Source organism: Henckelia pumila, chromosome 4 (genome assembly GCF_033568475.1).
Source record: "Henckelia pumila isolate YLH828 chromosome 4, ASM3356847v2, whole genome shotgun sequence".
In the NCBI taxonomy this organism is placed as follows: Eukaryota; Viridiplantae; Streptophyta; class Magnoliopsida; order Lamiales; family Gesneriaceae; genus Henckelia; species Henckelia pumila.
The window spans coordinates 34,641,342-34,661,330 of record NC_133123.1 but is presented as its reverse complement, the minus strand read 5'-3'; the positions used below and the strand labels follow the sequence as shown (position 1 = coordinate 34,661,330).

Below are 19,989 nucleotides of genomic sequence, written 5' to 3'. Positions count from 1 at the left end.
ATTCTAAATAAAATATCACTCAATCTATGGCCAGTAAATTGAAAGCATTAAGATCAGGAAAACACAAATAAACTGTGTGAAGAAATTTAAATATATAAATCAAAATATGTCAATCATGGTTTCCAGTCAAGATCCGTCTATCTCTAGACTAAGAAATTAGTTCATAACGCAATTCAAAATCAAATAACTCATGTTTTTCCAACAATCCATAAACTAAGAAAAACAAAGTTCAAAGAGAAACTAGAACGAATTAGAATGAAGCTTCTCCGTCGCCGGATGCCGCCGTCTTCCGTCTTCGTACCGAATTCTCAAGCTCTTGTGCACTTCCAATCGCTCAATAGCCGTCTTATGCTCTCAAAAATTCTCTCTAACCCTCGTATCCTTCAGAATAAGCCTTAAAATCCTTTCTTAAACTCGATCAAAAACTTTCCAAATTTTAGGATTGCGCAGCGCTGGAGCGCTAGTCATTGGCGCTGGAGCGCCCGTCCAATTTCCTCAACAGCGCTGGAGCGCTGGTTTGATAGCGCTGGAGCGCTATTTCTTCGACTTTTCACCCTTCGGAAAGCTCCGTGTAGCGCTGGAGCGCTTGTCTTGTAGCGCTGGGGCGCTTCCCACATCTCAGCCGAGTGACGGGCTAGACACTCTACCCACATACATGCAAAAACACCACAATCAAGTGATTCACCTTGATGACGCGTACATTCTCTCAACACATTAGAGTCTAGTATGACGAAATTTGAATTATGGCGAACCCAACCAACCAGAAAATGTGCCTTCAAAGATAAAGATTATTAAAAAAAACATTCGTACAAATCACATGACATGACACAATAAAGACTCACCAAAGTTCTACACGCCCCTAAGCTGAAAGAATCGGGAAGTAAATTCCACATTTTGAATATCCCCTCTTTTGCATGAAATACTAGCAAAAACCAATGCGCTCTGCTATTAATTGGAAAAATGAGGTATTTGCATCTCTTGAACGTATCTCCGTTAATTTTCTGCAAACAAAACTTAGAGGCAGCTGAGTGTTCCGCAAAAAAGGAGTCGTAGTCATTGTTCTGGACCTTCATTTTTTTTCCCACTCTTCCGAGGAGATTAAACACTTCTCTCTATGTTAGATAAAACAAAATAACATTAAAAACCATAAACGAACTCAAATGTATACTAACTCACCGATGCCGCTTTTATATTTCTACTAACCTGCACCAAAGTGTCCATGCAAAATATTTCATTTCCTTATCCACACTGTATTTTTCCATCATGCGCATTTGAACATTGATAATTTCATTGCTAACAAGCTTACCAAACAAGAAACCACAGAACACGAACCCTGACATATGGACAATTTCATCTTGCCATACATCGACACTACAAAAATAAATGAATTCTATTGTATTAAAAATGATTCTAAAAAAAGTGATAAACAAATAGAGAGAGCTTTCAGTGAGAAAATTCATACGTGATGTCATCCCTAGAAAGATAATCCGTCAACAACTTTTTCTCTTCGGCAGTGGCTTCTTCATGTCCACAAAAATCTGTTCTACCTTGATACTGACTAGTCCACTGGTTACTCAAATCATTATTTTGTTCAAGCTCAACATCAATTATTTTTCCTCCCTACGGCAGAATACACAAACATGGTCAACATCAGTAACACGAAGTAAAATATAAGACCTCAAAATCAATTAACCAAGATTAAAGTTGGTTTCAAGCAAAGTCAAACCTTTTTCCTGCCCTTCCTCTTCGGTGTGGTACTGGGTGGAGTCACAAAGAATGATGGCTTTCTTTTCTTCACCCGATCACCCCTCGTTCGGACATTATCAACGATGGAAGATGGGAAATTAGTGTTTTTCGCAACCTTCTTCGAATTATCATCACTCTCGTCGATCCCACCACTTTTTTCAGAGGTATAGTCACCAGTATCCCTTTCCAACACATTGGTTAACGCAGTTTTTGAAATATCAATCTCAGAAACATTATTTTCCTTAACGACTTTTGATACAAGATTATCCAACATTTGATCAATCTCAATCAGATCCTCAGTACAAGAATTTTGTCCATCGGATTCGGTACTTTTCGTCCCCAATGGACCACTTTCTGCATTTTTTTCACCCTCAGGCTCAGCACCAACAATACTTTTTCCATTTCCAATACCCAATCCATCGTCACATGCATCTTCACCTATCTTCAATTCACCAATATCTTCACCTATCTTCAATTCACCAATATCTGGAACATTGGTCTTATCCAATTCACCAACAACACTTTTTCCCTTCACCGAGTAATCAACACAATTCTTGACAGGCACATCAAAAAAATCATATAAATTACCCCCTAGGTCATGACTCACACTCAACTCCTCTTCCTCATCGGTTTCATTCATTTCATCAGCAGCGTCATCAACACTCAGATCATTATCAACTACAATGTCCTTGCCTTTGCGATTTCGAGCAAATTCTTTCTCCAAAACCATATTTTCTTTCAAATCAACCAGCTTCCTCTTAGCGCCAACTCTCTCACGTTTCAACTGCGCACAAATTCTTTTCAACATTTTAATTTCAGCAATTTGTTTATTCACAGTTTTTTCTAGTTCACAGTTATTTCTCCTGCCTTCTTGTTCCTTTGAAACCGGCAGCAACAACTACAACAACAAATAAAATAATGAAGAATATTTCTTTTTTCTAAAACATGAAATAAAGGATGCTACTCATATTACCTTGTTCTCCAACAACATTTCCTCCTCAAGAAAGGGATGAATCGACAAAACCTGATCCAAAAACAAATATATATAATGCAAAGCTCCAGCATTCGAAATATGATTAGTAAAATAGAAGATACCTTGGTTGACGATATGGCATCAAAAGCCACTTCAGATTTCACAACATCCAACTGGATCTTGCTTTTTCCAAAACGAAACAGGCGGGGGCAGATATGAACACCACGCGGCACAGCTAATGACGACACTCTTTCATAGAACTAAGCCTAAGCAAAAAATCATATAAGTAAACAAATTCAACAAATTAATAGCACTCAGATAATAATATACTCACCATCAATCCAGCCGTGCAACCATCCAAATACAGTTTACTCGCTTGATTGTCTAATTCTCGATATAAAAACCGATACGCAGCATCTCCCCATCCAAACTCAAAAAAAGTGCTCAGTTCATCAATATAGGGAAAGATAAAAGCAGGAGTAATGTAATTACCAGTCGAGAATATTACAGAATTAAATATGAACAAAATGAACATTCTAACAAAGTTATCAATGTCAGCTTCGACATTACTACTCGCAAGTGAAACAAGCTCCTTTTTTATAACGATCCTGTGAGTGTTGCTTATTTTCCCTCCGAAGTGCCGAGACAGGAAGCTTGATTCAAGCTTGAGGTCCAGATCAACTTGTTGACCTCTCTGATGCAAACCAAGCACAATTGAGAAGTCTCTTGATGTGAAAGGAATGGAAATATCACCACAAACAACGAACGAGCATGAAGGACTATCAAATCTTTTAAACAGATAGTCTACTCTGTCACTACTCACAGGTAGAACAGGCATGTCTATCCATTTATCGAATGGAGTTTTTTTTATTCTGCTCATTTGTTCATTCCCTATGACCACCTTCAACTCCTCCATTATTTTTTTACAATAGGCGGGGGAACATCGAGTAAATATAACCTTGCCACTTTTGATCGATTCAAAATCATCACATATTTCTTCTTCATCAGCCATTTCTAATATTTAAAAATCATTAAAAAAAAATTCATTATAAAATAACAGAATGGAATATTGCATGGAAAAGAACAAAAACTTCAAATTTGAGAACAATTGGGTACTTCTATACAGAAATGTATCAATTGTCTTCAACAATATAACATTATTGAATATATATTCAATAAATCAAAAACATCACAACAACATAACAATATAACATTCATTTACCAAGATATACTTCAAAAATAATTTCAAGAACAAAACCCTAAAAATTGGGGATAAATAATTTAAACTGAGGAAATGTCAAAATTAAATATGAAATTATGAATAATGATGTGAATGTTTCGACAAATATATGCAAACAAGAATGGTAGCAAGACATTTGAGCCACAAAACCCTCAAAATAATGGAAACACAGAAATATTAAAGATTCATAAAATGAGGACCAAAATTATTCCTCTAAACGAACAATTTTCTCAGTTACTCGAGACGAATCATATATAGCGGCCGATTTAAAAAATTTAAAACAGGGTTAACCTATTTTTGATTTCTTCGACTTCTTCACAGTGCTAGATTTATTTTCCTTCCGGACTGTACAAGCTCCTTCAACTGACTTATCTTTTGAATGTCTGCTTCGTCTAGTCAACGGTGCCATTTTCTGAGCTCCAAACCTTGTCGCAAAATATCACTGCTTTCCTGCGAGAAGAATCGGTTGGATGAGGGAGGGAAACTACCGATCGTCCCTGTTCTGGTTTTTTTTTATTTGAAAATTAAAGTGAGGGATAGTGTTGGGTGTTTAAATCATTTTAGGGGCATTTTTGTAAACTGACCCAAATAGGGAGTTGTAACAAACAACAGGCTTATGTCAGGGATTTAGAACAAAAAATTACTGACTTGGGGACTGAGGAAAAATTCATGTTTACTATTAGGGATTTATCACAAATTTCCCGTTAAAAAAGCCCACACCAGGCTACCAATTTTAATCTGTTATAAATATTATTTTAAAAATATATCCGTAAGAAATTATATAAAATATTAAGTTTATACTATATATTTAGGGAAAATTGTCATAAAATCCCCAAAAGTAAACATAAATTTCTTCTCAGTCCCCTTGTCAGTAAACATGCATTTGAGCTCCCTGACACACATTGTTTCTTTGTTTGAGCTCCCTATATGTGTATATTTACATATTTACCCTCCACAATTATGTTTGTTTTCTTCTCAAAATGATTTTTAGTTTTCTCTCTCCTATATTATATTGCATGATTGTTCATTTCATCGTAAGATTTTTTTAAGTTTTTTTTTTACCATTTTAAATATTTTCTTTATTACTCCCAAAAATATATATATACATATAATTTCTACTTGTTCTATTTCAATTTTATTAGAAAATCTGTCTTTTATGGATGCAATATATAAATAATGGGATTACAATAGATTCTTAGTTTTTAAATATTACAATATATTTAAAAAACGATATTTATTTGTTCAAAAAATGTGATCATTTCTAGTTTATTTTATTATTTAGTTAATATTGGAAAGTGGAACTCTGAAGAATTATAAATAATTAAAAGTGATAGGCAAATATTTATATTTGGAATTTCTTTTATTTTTGTTGTTTTGGTGGCGTACCCTAGAGAATATGGATGTTTGAACTGATTTCGCACTTCTAAGTTGTTCAAATATCTTCAGAAATTGAGAAAATCGGTTGAGTAGATTAACATCCATTCGGTCCTTTGTTTATTTTCAAGAACATTTTAAAAGTGTGTATTCCCCTTCCCCTCCTCCTCCTCCTCCTCCTCCTCCTCCTCCTCTACACACACAACAGATCTCCAACAAGTGAACGTGAACAACTCATCATAATCATCATATTACATTTTGATGTGTGTGCAAAAAAATGAGACTCTTGATCCCAATTTCCTATCAGCTTGTGTCGTAAATGTCGGACATTGTTCCACATATGTTTGGTATTATTCCAAATATGAGATAATTCGAACCAAAATTATTTTCACTAGGCAATGGTTATCTTTAGATCCCAACTTCTTTTTTTTTTTTTTTTTTTTTATCTTGGTAAGTAAACTAACACATGCTCAATTAAGCCTCATGTGTACTATTGTTGTGGTTGTGTTGTGCCAAACCCAAGTATCACATATGATTTTTTTAATAATGTAGTTCAGATATATAAATCGTCTCTAAAATTAGTATAATCGATTACTAAATATCATGTTCAAAAATTGTTGCAGTTGTGAGTTAACATTATTTTAGACATTGAGCAATTAATTATGTCAATACATGTGATCTTATTGGATAATGGGTAATGTGTTCTCTTCTACATTAATCGAAGTAGTGCATATGGTATTACATGACAAACACTAATGTAATTGGTCGACAACTCTTACGACAATGAAAACTGGTCATAATAATCATAATGTGTGTTAAATACCTAAAAATAACATCTCGGTACATGCCCAAAGAATGAGTCTCTCGGTCTCAATTGTTGTCAGATTGTGTTGTAGATGTCCAATAATGTTCTAAATAAGTTATGAATTATTCCAAATCAGAGACAATTCGAACCAAATTTATTTTTACTACGAAAATTTGATCTTCAAGGCTAAAATTTTTATCCCGAAAATTAGAACAATGCATGCTCAATTAGACCACATGTATACTATTATTGCACATGTGTTGTGCCAGATACCAGTATCACATATGCTCTTTTAATAGTGAAGTTCAAATACATTTGTCGTCTTACAAATTGGTATAATCGATGACTAAATATCATAATCAGCAATTATTACCGTTGAGAGTTAACATTAGTTACTCAATTGTAGACATTGAGAAATGAATGATATTAACACATGTGATCTCATTGAATAATGAGTAATGTATTTCTCTTCTACATTTGTCAAAATAGTGTAAATGACATTACATGACAATCATTAATGTAATTGGTTGAAAATTATTACGACAATGAAAAATCATCATAATAATCGTAATGTGTGTTAAACACATGAGGATAACATCTCGGTGCATGCATAACGAATGAGTTTCCTATTCTCAATTTTTGTCAAATCGTAAAGAAAATATCCAAGATTGTTCTAAATAAGTTATCGATTATTCCAAATCAAAGAAAATTCGAATCGAAATTACTTTCACTAGGAAAATTTGATCTTCAGTGCTAAAATTTGTATCCTGAAAAATAGAACAACGCATGCTCAATTAGACCGCATGTGTACTGTTATTATGCATGTGTTGTGCCAGATACCGATATAACATATGCTCTTTTAATAGTAGAATTCAAATATATACGTCGTCTTACAAATTTGTATAATCAATGAATAAATATCATATTCAACAATTATTACAGTTGAGAGTTAACATTTACTCTATTGTAAACATTAGGAAATGAATCATATGAACACATGTGATCTCAATTAATAATGAATAATGTATTCTTCTTCTACAATTGTCAAAGTAGTGTATATGACATTACATGACAAACATTAATGTAATTGATTGAAAATTATTACTACAATGAAAACTCACCATAATCATCATAATGTGTGTTAAACACCTGAGGATAGCATCTCAGTGCATGCGTAAAGAATGAGTTTCTCGTTCTCAATTTTTGTTAAATCGTGCAGAAAATATCCCAGATTGTTCTAAATAAGTTATGTATTATTCCAAATCAGAGACAATTCGAACCGAAAATTACTTTCACTAGAAAAATTTGATCTTCGGTGCTAAAATTTGTATCTTGGAAAATAGAACAACACATGCCCAATTAGACCACATGTGTACTGTTATTATGCATGTGTTGTGCCAGATACCAGTATCGCATTTGCATTTTTAATAGTGGAGTTCAAATACATTTGTCGTCTTAAAAATTGGTATAATCGATGGCTAAATATCTCATTCAACAATTGTTATAGTTGAGAGTTAACATTAGTTACTCAATTGTAGACATTGAGAAATATATGATATCAACACATGTTATCTCATTGAATAATGCTTAATGTATTCTTCTTCTACATTTTTCACATACATTACAAACACTAATGTAATTGGTAGACAAATCTTATGATAATTAAAACTCATCATAGTTATCACAATGTTTGTTAAACACATAAGGATAATATCTCGGTGCATATGCAAAGAATGAGTTTCTCGTTCCCAGTTCATGTCAAATTGTGGAAAAAATGTCCAAAATTGTTCTAGATAGGTTATGTATTATTCCAAAGGTTTGATACCTAATTTTTTTTTTTAAAAAAAATTATTCCATAAAAGCCTCAATTGATACTATAATCAAAATGAATTATACCACAAATATTAATCACTCACTTCGGTAATTAGACCAATAATGAAATTATGTAGTAATAATTATTAAATTATATATATTAAATTTTTATCCTAATTATCCATGGAGCAAATGCGATACGATACGTATACAATGTATTTTTATTTTATTTTAACAAATAAAAGTAAATATAATTTTGGATGTTAATTTAAATTTGGGTTATAAATGTAAATTTTAATTTGTAGTAATTATTTCGGAACAAAATAAGTTTTTTATAAAAAAAACTGAGTCACTGAAGTTTTTTGCAAATCACAAGTATTAATATTGATACCAGTGTTATTAAAACCGGACCGGACCGGTTCGACCGGGAACCGGTCGCCGGTCCGGTCCGGTTCTCTCCTAAGAACCGAAAAACCGGTCCAACCGGTCAGAACCAGTCAAAATCGGTCAAAACCGGTTGGACCGGTCAATAACCGGAAAACCGGTTCAACCGGTTGGACCGGTTGAACCGGTTTTTCGAATTTTTTTTATTTTTTTTTTTTGAAAATTTAAATTTTTATTTTTAAAACTTTAAATTTAATTTTTTTTTATGTATATACATTATTATTTAAAATTTTTACTTCATTAAAAAAATTTATTTTAATAGTTATTGGTTTTTTTAAAATTAAATATTTTATTATTTAAATAATTTATAACTATAATTGATATTTTTAATATATTTACATCTTTATTTAGCTTTCAAATTATGACAAATATATATTTTTTTGTCTATTTAAATATATTTTTGAGTTTTTAAAATTCAAAATATATTATTTATTATATTATATTATATAAACGATTTTTCGGTTGGACCGTCCGGTTAAAACGGTCCGACCGGTTGGACCGTTTTTTTTAGGTAGACCGGTTCGATTACCGGTCCGGTTATGAAAACACTGATTGATACGTGAAAATGTATTATATATAGAGTTTGTATTCTTTTTCTTAGTATATTTTTCGTTAACCAAATTAATCATTAAAAAATATTATTCCAAATTTAAAACTTGGAAATATCTTAAATTTTTAAAAATGGTTGGTTATCATTTAAAAAATAACAAATAATAGTTTTAATAATTATTTTAAATATTAACAATCAAATTTAGATACTCGATTTTTTTAAAACAAAATTCATAACCAATATATTAATTATTATGTATACTAATGAGCAAAGAAAAAAAAATTAATTCTAAAGCAAGTCTAGAGAAGAAAGAGAAACAATATCATTTAAAACAAAAACAAATGACATTATTGGGTTTGTATAGGTGACAAGGGGTATTATGGTACTTTGGTTAGGTATAGGGAGTTACAACAAATAAAGATTTGGCAGTAGGGAATTGTAACACATATAATCTGACATAAGGACTGACAAACAACTTAAATTTGCTATTAGGGATTTATTGATAATTTTCCGATATATTTAAGTGAATTGGTTTTTCAAATTTTTCATATTACGTTTGTCTGTCGTACTATTTTCTCATTGATGCCATATAACTAATTTATTTATATGTTTTTATTTAAATATATTTATTAATTTCATAATTATATATCTCTAATATCTATATTATATTATCTATATTTGACATTAATACTAACTAATTTATTCTAATACTCTTCCCTACAAAGAAGCTTGCACATTGGGCTATAAAGCACATTTAAAATTACAAAATTATCTTAAATCCAATTTTTAAAGATTTTTTTCAAATGAAGTGTAGGCATAATTTTATAATTCCAAATACAATTTTAACTCAATTTGTAACTCTCATTATACATATAACATTTTTTTTATTATATATACTAGTACAACCGCACACACGCAATGCCTCTGTATAAAATATTATAATATATTTATCATTATATGTTATATAGAAATTATATCTATTTATTTTCAATTATTGGTTTAATTATATTTTTTGCAATCATGTTTTTTTATTTCTAAAGTAATGTATAAATAAATTTAAAGCTATTTATTTTATTTAATTGTTAGTTAAGAAAATTATGAAAAATATGTACAAATATAATCAAATTTACATATTTATTTAGTATAAAGACAATTTTGGAAAAAAATGTTTATCTCTCTAAGAAACTCAACTATTATTACGACATTGTTTGGTTTGGTGTATTATTAATTTATGTATAACTTATCTCATTTAATCTCGCATTATTCTCGTCATATTATTTATGTATTTATTAATTATTAATTTTATATCAATTAAATCAAATAAGTTATAATCTATCCATCAAATCAAATAATATATTAATTATTTTTTCTTTTTTATTTTTAATTACATTATATTAGTTATCTATATATTAGTTATCATATCAGTCAAATCAAACGGTGTTACTGTATACACAGTACACACATTGAAATTTAAAATTAATTTTAAATAAAAATTACTTTAACGTCACTAGTTTTTTTTTCAAAAAAACAAAACAAAATTTATTTTAGCAAAAAGAAGTTGCTATGAAAGAAATTGCCTCAATGGCTTCTTGTTCAACTCTGCCGAACTATAAAACGTAAGCCACTATCTGCTTTAAAAAGTTTTGACATTTCTTAATTTCACATACAGATTAGCAGAAAAAGACCCATAAAACTTGCAAGTCAATATCTCAAATCTTGGAGGTGATTGTGTCTCTCCCTTTTCCTATGTGTTAATTCATACTTGTATGTCTGATTTCCTGTCCAAATGATGGTGCTTTTACGTGATGGGGTCATGTTTTCTGGATATGCAGCTTGAGAGGTTCAATTTTTTGTGCTGTTGACTTTGTCGTTGTTGCTGTTTTTTTTAAAAAAAATGGTATTTGATGTATGGGGGGATATCAAAGTTTCTTGAAATATAAAAAGGGATTCTTTAATTCTGGTTTCCATTTACGAGGGTAGAAAAGATTTGTCTTTTCAGGTAATTGAAACAGGAGTTTGTGCAGAATGAAATTAATCGAACTTTCTTGCTTTTTTAGAATGCTACTATTTGGAATTATATACTATAAAGTTCTTGAATTTGGTGGAAGGGAAAGGAGATGGAGCAAAAGTAACTTTTTAAGTTGAGACTGAATGTGCCTAGTTCTTGTTATCTCTTTGATGATTGATTTGTTTGTGGAGGTTAGATAAAAATAAGTCAATTTTCTTCTTTTATTTATTTATCATTTTTTCGGCGTACTTTTGAACCGGATATAGAAAAATAGTTGTGGGATTTTGTTGCATAGTTTTGGGTGATCTCAAAAATGGTTGGAACTTGTTGATCCTCATGTGGCTACAGAGTAGAAGAGATTCATCAAAATCTTTTTGATGATGTTCTTAATTCTTTTTCGATCCAATGCACGGCACAACAAATCGTTGCTTTCAATTCCCTTTTTGTAGAATCTCTATGAACTTTCTTGGTGGAACCTTAGACCTCTTTCTTTGGAGACGAATGGACCGCCTATAGTCGGTTTAGGTTGTAGTACATTCTGCAGTATCTGCAGATACAGCTGAGAGACATAACAATTGGGAAGATACAGCAGCTGCATCCATATAGACTTTATGTAAACAATTTAAATTTTAAATTTAATGAAATGTAGGATGTAAGGTTCTCATGGTTTTCTATTTGGTCTGCTTTGTTCCTTCTTTTCAATCAAGAACATATTGTTGCTTGCAATAATTGAACATAGAAAGAGATGAATTGGACTTGGGTACAATATTTTTTTGTTTGACATATTGAATCTTTGTTATTCCCATTCGAGACAAATCAAGCTGCTCATCGCATGTAAATCATGGCGCTTTCTAATTTCATTTATGCAGAGGTATCAGGGAGGTAGAGATAATACACCCACAATATGGGTAACAGTGAATCATCACCTGATGAACCGTATGAAACTTTTACACGTCAATCGAATATGCCTGAAAATTACCTTGTCGATACCGGCCATCAACCTCGATCTTCTGAACACGCTCAAAGTTCAACACACACAACTTATTCACATCATCACCCGACACATTCTGGAGCTTCAGTTAATGCTAACAACACAAAGAAACAGCATCCTTCATCCATATCTGATAATTTCAACTCTTTGAAAGAGGTGGATATTTTTTCCACGTTGCTAGTCTTGAAATTGAACACAATTATTTTCCACCAAGCCTTGAGATCCTGAGAGTTCGTTTGAAAGACTCAAATGACATTTGCTTGTCATGTTTCCAGGTTATAGATGCGTTGAGGGAGGCTGGCCTGGAATCATCCAATTTAATTCTTGGCATTGATTTTACAAAGAGCAATGAATGGACAGGTTGACAGATATTCAGATAAAATATGCTTCTTTCTTCAGTGCTTTGTTAGTGAAGAAAATAATCTTTTACTTTAACAATGATTTTAGGGAAGTATTCATTCAACAGGAGAAGCCTCCATGCGATTCATACCTCACAGAACCCATATGAGCAAGCCATTTCTATCATTGGACGAACTCTGTCTTCCTTCGATGAGGATAATTTGATACCTTGTTTTGGATTTGGCGATGGTTAGTTTTTCCTTTCATTTATTTTTTCTTCATTGTTGGTAATAGAGATACTGTTTATGTAACTATATTGATAAGCAGAAGCATTTTCTTTGTCTCCAGCTACGACACACGATCGATATGTATTTAGCTTTTACCCTGACCATCGACCTTGTAACGGTTTTGAGGAAGTTCTTACACGATATAAAGAAATTCTTCCATATTTGAAGTTATCAGGTACTTATTCGCTATGCTGTGATGTTTGTATAGAGACTCCGGTCGAACTTTTTATCTGATGTGTTCGACGAATTTGCTTTTGTGAAAGTTCCAAATCTTAGCAACTCATGGTGATTTAGATGTAAACTCGTGGTGATGTTCTAATTTGTATTTGAAATTTCAGAATTAGATAAACTTGGTTATCCCATCTTACTAGTATCTATATTGAAAATATTTCAAGATGCAAATGTTTTTCATACATTATTGGATATCCGAATATTCTCTAGGCCATGAAAAATTTATGCATAACTTTTGAAAATTTCTGCCCTGAAGATTGATCAATCCAATTGAATTATTTATGTGCCTTTCTAAACAATTAGTGTACATCTCGTAAGATTATGGCAATTAACAATAACCACTAGCTAATTTTGGAACATAATATTCATACTTTGCCATTAAGCTAGAAAAGTATGCCCTGCCATTCCATGTGAAAATAGATAATATTTGTTCTCCTTTTTACTACCTGACTAATAGGTCCGACCTCATTTGCACCCGTAATCGATGCTGCAATTGATATCGTGGAGAAAAGTAATTTTCAGTACCATGTCCTTGTTATCATTGCAGATGGACAGGTTAATTTCCTTATTCTTTCGTGCTAATGGAATTAGATATACACATTGCTCCCCACTGTTTGTTAAATTATCTTCATCGGGAATTAGGTCACTAGAAGTCCTGGTACTCCATACGGAAGATTTAGTCCTCAAGAACAAGAAACTATCAACTCTATAGTTGCAGCAAGGTAAACATGGTTTGGTAATAAGTTATTGAATACACTAACACATCTTCTTGAGTGTAGCTTATATCATGTTTTTCTATAGTGAATATCCTCTTTCTATTATTCTAATTGGTGTGGGGGACGGGCCCTGGGATGCAATGCAAGGATTTGATGACAACATTCCTCAACGAGCATTCGATAATTTCCAGGTATTTATCAATTTAAGAACTAACTATAGTTTATCTATTATCAACTGTGAAGCCATCGAGCTTCTGTTTGTACTTGTGTCAAAACAGAAATAGAGTTGCATAAATGTTATTAAATGGTGTCGCAGTTTGTCAATTTCACGAAATTAATGTCAGAGGAGACAGACGCGGCTAAAAAGGAATCAGCCTTTGCTCTCGCTGCTCTCATGGAAATACCATTTCAGTATAGAGCAACATTGACTCTTCAATACAAAGAGTAAGCCTGCAAAATTTTATGAGTTTGTATCTTCAAAAAAAATAATTATCTGATTCCATATTTTGTTATTTTATTTTTCCGGATCCATTTTAATTGTGCTACCCTTAAATAATTTTAAACAGTGACACGTTCTGTATTAAAAACAATGCAATATTAAATGAAGGACTTTAGAGTTTCATGACCCCATCATTCTGTATATTGTATGTCTTAAAGAAGTTACGTTCGTTCTTGTGTTTTTCCCTTGTGAAGCAAACATAATGCAGGTCGTAGGAGACAACCTCTTCCTCCTCCCCGTGAGGTAGTAGACCATGACAATGCTATAAAGTCACGTCAAGAATCAAAAAAATTGGAACCCAACGAATCAGGACCATCAACTGAGCAAGTGAACTTCTGTCTCAGTTTAGCATCTTATCATGTTATTAACATTCTCGATAATGTTTCCATTCAACACTTTGTATTTCACATTAGGTTTGCCCCATCTGCTTGACAAATCCGAAAGACATGGCTTTTGGATGTGGTCATTTGGTAAGAGAACATTTCACCTACCTTCACTTATATTAATTTGTGTGCGACGTGCGTGTGTGGATTTATGTATATGTTTACCACGATTTGAATAAAGGCCATCTCTCAATCTGTCATTTTCTGGAAAATTTCAGACATGCAGGGATTGTGGTGTCTCATTATCTTCGTGCCCTATGTGCCGGGAACCTATAACCACACGACTTAGGCTTTTTGGTTAAAGGGACGACTTGTTGTCTGAAGGGCCAATTAAGACCGGATTCTTGACATTAAAAGTGAGTGAAGGCAGCATTCTTGTAACACTCGGAGCTGTATAAGTTTATACCCGTGAAGTACTTGCAGATTGTTCAGTAAGTCAACCGTGATTGTGGACAACTGGACATCCAAAGATTGCGAGTGAAGATGCGTTTCTGCTTGGAAATTTGATACATTCTCTGCTTTTAGTTTTTGTTGTAATATATTTTGAATAATGCTTGGTAAAAGTTTCAAAAGTAGTCAAATTAGTTGCTTGCTGAAGTTGAGATTTGTAAAAAGTTATATGATAAAGGTTTCTGTACATTACTAGTGTGAAATTAAGCTCTTGTACAAAGATACGAGTGATTCATTCGTTTATTGCGTATCACAGAGTCTTGTTGTTCTTTATTTCACTCGCAGCCGTCGGATATTGTGAAGCCACGTTTTTGTCATAGTTGCATGTACTATAAGCAAGAATTGTAACAGCCAAGGATTGTAACAGTCACAATGAATATGCAGATCAATGCTGCATGTAACAGCCAAGGATTGTAACAGCTAGAAACCAAGAGTTGTAACAGCTGAAATAATGAGGAATGATGGCTGTTAGTGGCCATGAATGGGAGGCCCTTCAACTGCTGCTTACACCTATAAATAGTGGCAGATTATGAAGGGAAACCACATCATTTTCGAGCACCAAGTTCCAAGTAAAACACTGCACATTTCGAGCTCCAGCTTTCTGCCATTTCTAAGCAGCAGAATTCTTGTCCATTTTCGAGCAGACTTCTGTCCAAGTTATTGAGCAGAATTTCTGTCAAAGTTGGAGCAGAAACTCTGTCCAAATTCGAGCATACTTCCTGTTCCAGTTTCAAGCACTCACCTACAACAAGCTAAGCCAAGAAGCTGACCGAAGTTGATCCAAGAAGCAGTGCCAAAGTTGATCAGGAACTGCATTTTCTGTCCAGAACCGAGCAACTCATATTTCTGCACGATTTTCTTACAATTCACTTAAGGTAAGAGGGCTTATACCTATATATGTTTTAAAAACGTTCATGATCTTGTTTGTGAAAGTTCAATCGTACATCTCCTGGTTCATATTTCTTTGAATTATGTATAAGTTTATTCCATGAAACTCCTTGTTATGCACTGTTAGAATTCGACTTAAGAATTGGTAAGGAATTCTGAAAACATGATAAGATATTATATGGCCCTGATGCGGTGGGTTATAATAACCGTTTAAGGCCTCGCCCCCTTAGAGGAGTAAAAATTAGGGACTGATCAGTAGCCATGCTTAACGAGATGAATAACAGTGCTATGTCTAAGTTTATGTTTCATTCATGATATGTGTTGATGCTCAGTTTCAAGTTTTGCCTTGTCTTGATTTATGTTGCGACATGTGTTGGAACATGCTCCCTTCGAACTCCTATATATATGTATATTCGACATTTGCATGTACGATTGGCCCCCTCTTACTGAGTGTCTCCCAAAACACTCATCCCCCTTACTTTCCTTCCCAGATACCGAAGAGCAGTTGGATGACGATGAGCAACACGCATTCTGGGGTTGGTGATCAAGTCTAAAATTATGGAAATGCTAGCAGTCTTATTAGTTTTATTATCTTTTACGTTTCACTTCCGCTATTGTCATGTTTTGATATTGTAAAGATATTTCTGGATTTGTAAAAGACTGGATGAAGGCTATTTATACACTACATGGCTTGTTGTTTTACGATTTAAAATTGTTAACAACGCCGATGCTGCGTTCCGATCTCGGGGCGTGACATTTTTGTGGTATCAGAGCCGCCAGGTTCATAATTCGGGTGGGAATTCCTTAGAAAATTTTTGGCAGTTTCTCATAGTAGGCCTCCGAAATCGCGTTTTTGCCGTTTTAGAAAAGATTTAGAATGCTTATAACTTTTTATAAAAAACTAGAAATCCAATTCCGTCGATTGTGTCACGATTCTCACAATCGATACTGTCAGCTCAACTAAAAATCTCAAAATTTTCCATTTTTGGAAAATTTTTCCGAAGAGCCCCGTTTCGTTTGTAATTATTGCAAACTGTTAATGTTTTGTGTAATTGCTGATTTCTGATATTTTGTTCTAAGCCTTGCCTTTCCATTTGTTTTCTTTCAGGAAATGGCGCCCAGTTTTCCTCGTACCCGTGCCCATTCCATCTTTCGCATGAAGCAACTGGTTATTGATAACCAGAAGCATAAGATTACTCGACTTTGCGCTAAGGTTGTTCCTGCTATGCGTGAGCAGCGAGAATGGGAGAAGAGGGCCAACAAGCACTTCTATGAGTTAGAGCAAGTGAGGGGGGATAACATATATCTCCGTGATGACATGGACCTTAATCAATTCCGTGAGAAAGCTCTGTGCAACCAAGTGATTAAGTCTGAAGAAGAGCATAACAAAACGAAAGGAAAAATGGAGGCAGCTGAGATAGATCATAAGCAGACGAAAGACAGATTGGGGACATCACAGGACACCATAGCAGAGCTGTCTGGTGTTGTTAGCCACTTGACTAAACAAGTGGAGCATGAGAAACAGTTGGGGCAGCAGTCCTGCCCAGAACATGGGCAGCGTCGTCAACAGATGCGAGATCGTATCCAGCAGCTGGAAGCTCAAGTCCAGCAATTGCAGGGTACAGTGACAAACTTGAATAATCATAATGCTATTCTACTTCAGGCTATAAATCAGCTGCAAGAAGAGGATTCTGAGGAAGAACCCGAGGAAGATCCGGAGGAGGATCCGAAAGAGATAGAGGTTGAGGAAGACCCCGTCGAGGCCATGGGGGATGGAAAAGTTATAGACTTAGATTAGTATGGATGCTTTAGTCACTATTCAGCTGTGTTTCTTTGTCACTTATTTCCAATTTTGTTGTTGTTTTAAATTCCAACAAAAACTATCAGTTGTTATTTTGATTCAGTGTTATTTTGAGATTCAATGAATGATCTTTTGATTATCTATGTATACAACTTGTCCAGTTATGCTTCTAATACATAAATTTATCAAAATCTTAGAAACTTTACGCGATTGTAGGACATGGACGAGAGGCCGGTACACAACAATCGTAACCCACGCTATCGAAACCGCAACAACAACAATGAAGGGAATCCACCACCACCACCACCACCAGGGTTAGGCTTGAATCAAGCAGATTTGATGGCCATAGCAACCATTGTGGCTACCACCATTCAAGGGTTGGGAAACTCGCCTGCCAATGGAAATCCACCACCACAGGCAGTACAACAGGTGCAAGGGGTGAAGTATCATTATGAGTCAATAAGAAAGAATCGAGCCCAAACCTTTAAAGGAGATCCAGATCCTGAGGTTGGCCAAAATTGGCTCAAGAATATGGATACTCAACTTCGCCTACTCGAGATTCCTGAAGAGTTTAAAGTAGATGTCGTGACACCATTTTTTGAAGAAAAAGCAGCCAAGTGGTGGGAGGCAGTTTCACCACCTATGATTGTAGCCGGTCCAATCACGTGGCGACAATTTAAGGATGTGTTCCTGAAGCAGTATTATCCTGCGGAAGTCAGATTGCAAAAATTAAGTGAGTTCGAAAATTTCACTCAGACTCAGGATATGTCAATGGTTGAATACACTTCAAAATTCAATTCACTCGGAACGTATGCTCCTACTATCATGGCTGATGATGTCTTGAAGATGCACCATTTCAAAAGAGGTTTGAGCAGTCGTATTCAGACAGCTTTAGCAGTATACCATGCCACAAGTTTTGCTGATTTAATGGGAGCTGCAATTCGAGCTGAGACCGATATCAAGCGAAGGGAAGACGAGTACACGAACAAGAGACCTCTTGTGGGGCAATCTTCAACAGGAAAACAACCATTCAAGAAACCATATCAATTTACTGGAACAAACAAGAGCGCTCCTTCAAAACCAAGCAATCAAGAATTCAAACCATGTAGTACCTGTGGATTTAAACACTTCGGAGAATACCGCAGAGCAAGTGGTGCCTGTTTTGGATGTGGGAAGACTGGGCACCGCATTGCAGATTGTCCAAAAAACAAGGGCAAAGAAACTGAGGCAAAAGGCAGCTCTACTCCGAATAAACCAAAGGAGAACAAGCCGAATGCCCGAGTTTTTGTCATAACCCAAGAGGAGGTCGAGAATGCAAATGACGTTGTAGCAGGTACCATTCTAATCAACAAAGCTTCTGCTTATGTGTTGTTTGATTGTGGTTCTACGCATTCATTTATATCTAAGAGGTTTGATAAGAAGTTAGGACTTACTCCTGAGATACTTGTGGAACCTTTTAGAGTAGCAACTCCCAATAGCAACCCAATTGAAACACATAGGGTTCATAGAGATTGCGTAATTAACATCAATGAACACGTATTTCACGCTGAACTCATTCAACTAAACATGGTAGAATTTGATGTCATCTTAGGAATGGATTGGCTAGCAAATAACCATGCTTTAGTAGATTGCCGCATGAAGAATGTCAAATTGAGAGCTGAAAATCTCGACGAAGTCATTTATCATGGCAAAGTCAAGGAGCAGAAGTCTCTTTTATCTGCTTCTCAAACTTGGAAAGCTATGAAAAGTGGCGAAAAAGTATACCTAGTAGTGGTAAGCGAGGCAAAGGAAGAAGTTACACTTTCATTAGAAGATATTCCAGTAGTTCAAGAATTTCTGGATGTGTTCCCTAAAGAACTTCCTGGGGTAATTCCCGACCGCGAAGTGGAATTTGAAATTAATCTGGTGCCTGGTGCTACACCTATCTCGAAAGCACCATACGGAATGGCTCCAGCAGAATTGAAAGAATTAAAAGACCAACTCCAAGAATTGTTGGATAAAAAGTAAATACGACCAAGTGCATCCCCTTGGGGAGCCCCGGTCCTGTTTGTAAAGAAGAAGGATGAGAGTATGAGATTGTGTATTGACTACCGAGAACTCAATAAAATCACAATCAAGAACAAGTATCCTCTTTCAAGAATTGATGATCTGTTTGACCAACTCAAAGGAGCAACAGTCTTTTCCAAACTCGATCTAAGGTCAGGCTATCACCAATTGAAAGTCAAGATAGAACATGTTCCAAAAACAGCTTTCCGAACAAGGTATGGACATTACGAGTTCATGGTGATGCCTTTTGGATTAACCAATGCACCGGCAGCATTCATGGACCTCATGAACAGAGTATTCAAGTCGTTCCTCGACAAGTTTGTAGTGGTGTTTATTGATGACATTCTCGTATATTCACCAAGTGACGAGGACCATAAAGACCATCTCCGGCTCACACTTCAGACAT

At 34.4% G+C, this 19,989-nt stretch overlaps 2 protein-coding genes across 4 annotated transcripts; both read left to right on the top strand.

Annotated features, from left to right (window-relative positions):
* The first annotated feature begins 10,531 nt into the window (after positions 1-10,531).
* Positions 10,532-15,121, top strand: LOC140894327 (E3 ubiquitin-protein ligase RGLG3). Of its 3 annotated transcripts, none has more exons than XM_073302825.1 (12): positions 10,532-10,666; positions 11,822-12,099; positions 12,219-12,303; positions 12,391-12,531; positions 12,631-12,744; positions 13,258-13,355; positions 13,443-13,522; positions 13,602-13,707; positions 13,833-13,960; positions 14,210-14,342; positions 14,429-14,485; positions 14,617-15,121. In XM_073302825.1, exons 2-12 carry the CDS (start codon positions 11,857-11,859, stop codon positions 14,698-14,700), a joined length of 1,269 nt encoding a protein of 422 aa, XP_073158926.1. In that variant the 5' UTR covers positions 10,532-10,666; positions 11,822-11,856; the 3' UTR covers positions 14,701-15,121. The 3 variants fall into 3 exon arrangements, with proteins under 3 accessions (XP_073158926.1, XP_073158928.1, XP_073158927.1); XM_073302826.1 differs by having other exon boundaries at positions 10,666-10,784; XM_073302827.1 differs by lacking the exons at positions 14,429-14,485; positions 14,617-15,121 and having other exon boundaries at positions 14,224-14,358.
* A 2,635-nt stretch (positions 15,122-17,756) lies between these two features.
* LOC140860820 (uncharacterized) lies at positions 17,757-19,544 on the top strand. The gene has a single exon (XM_073263825.1). It carries the CDS (start codon positions 17,757-17,759, stop codon positions 19,542-19,544), a length of 1,788 nt encoding a protein of 595 aa, XP_073119926.1.
* The last annotated feature ends 445 nt before the right edge of the window (positions 19,545-19,989 follow it).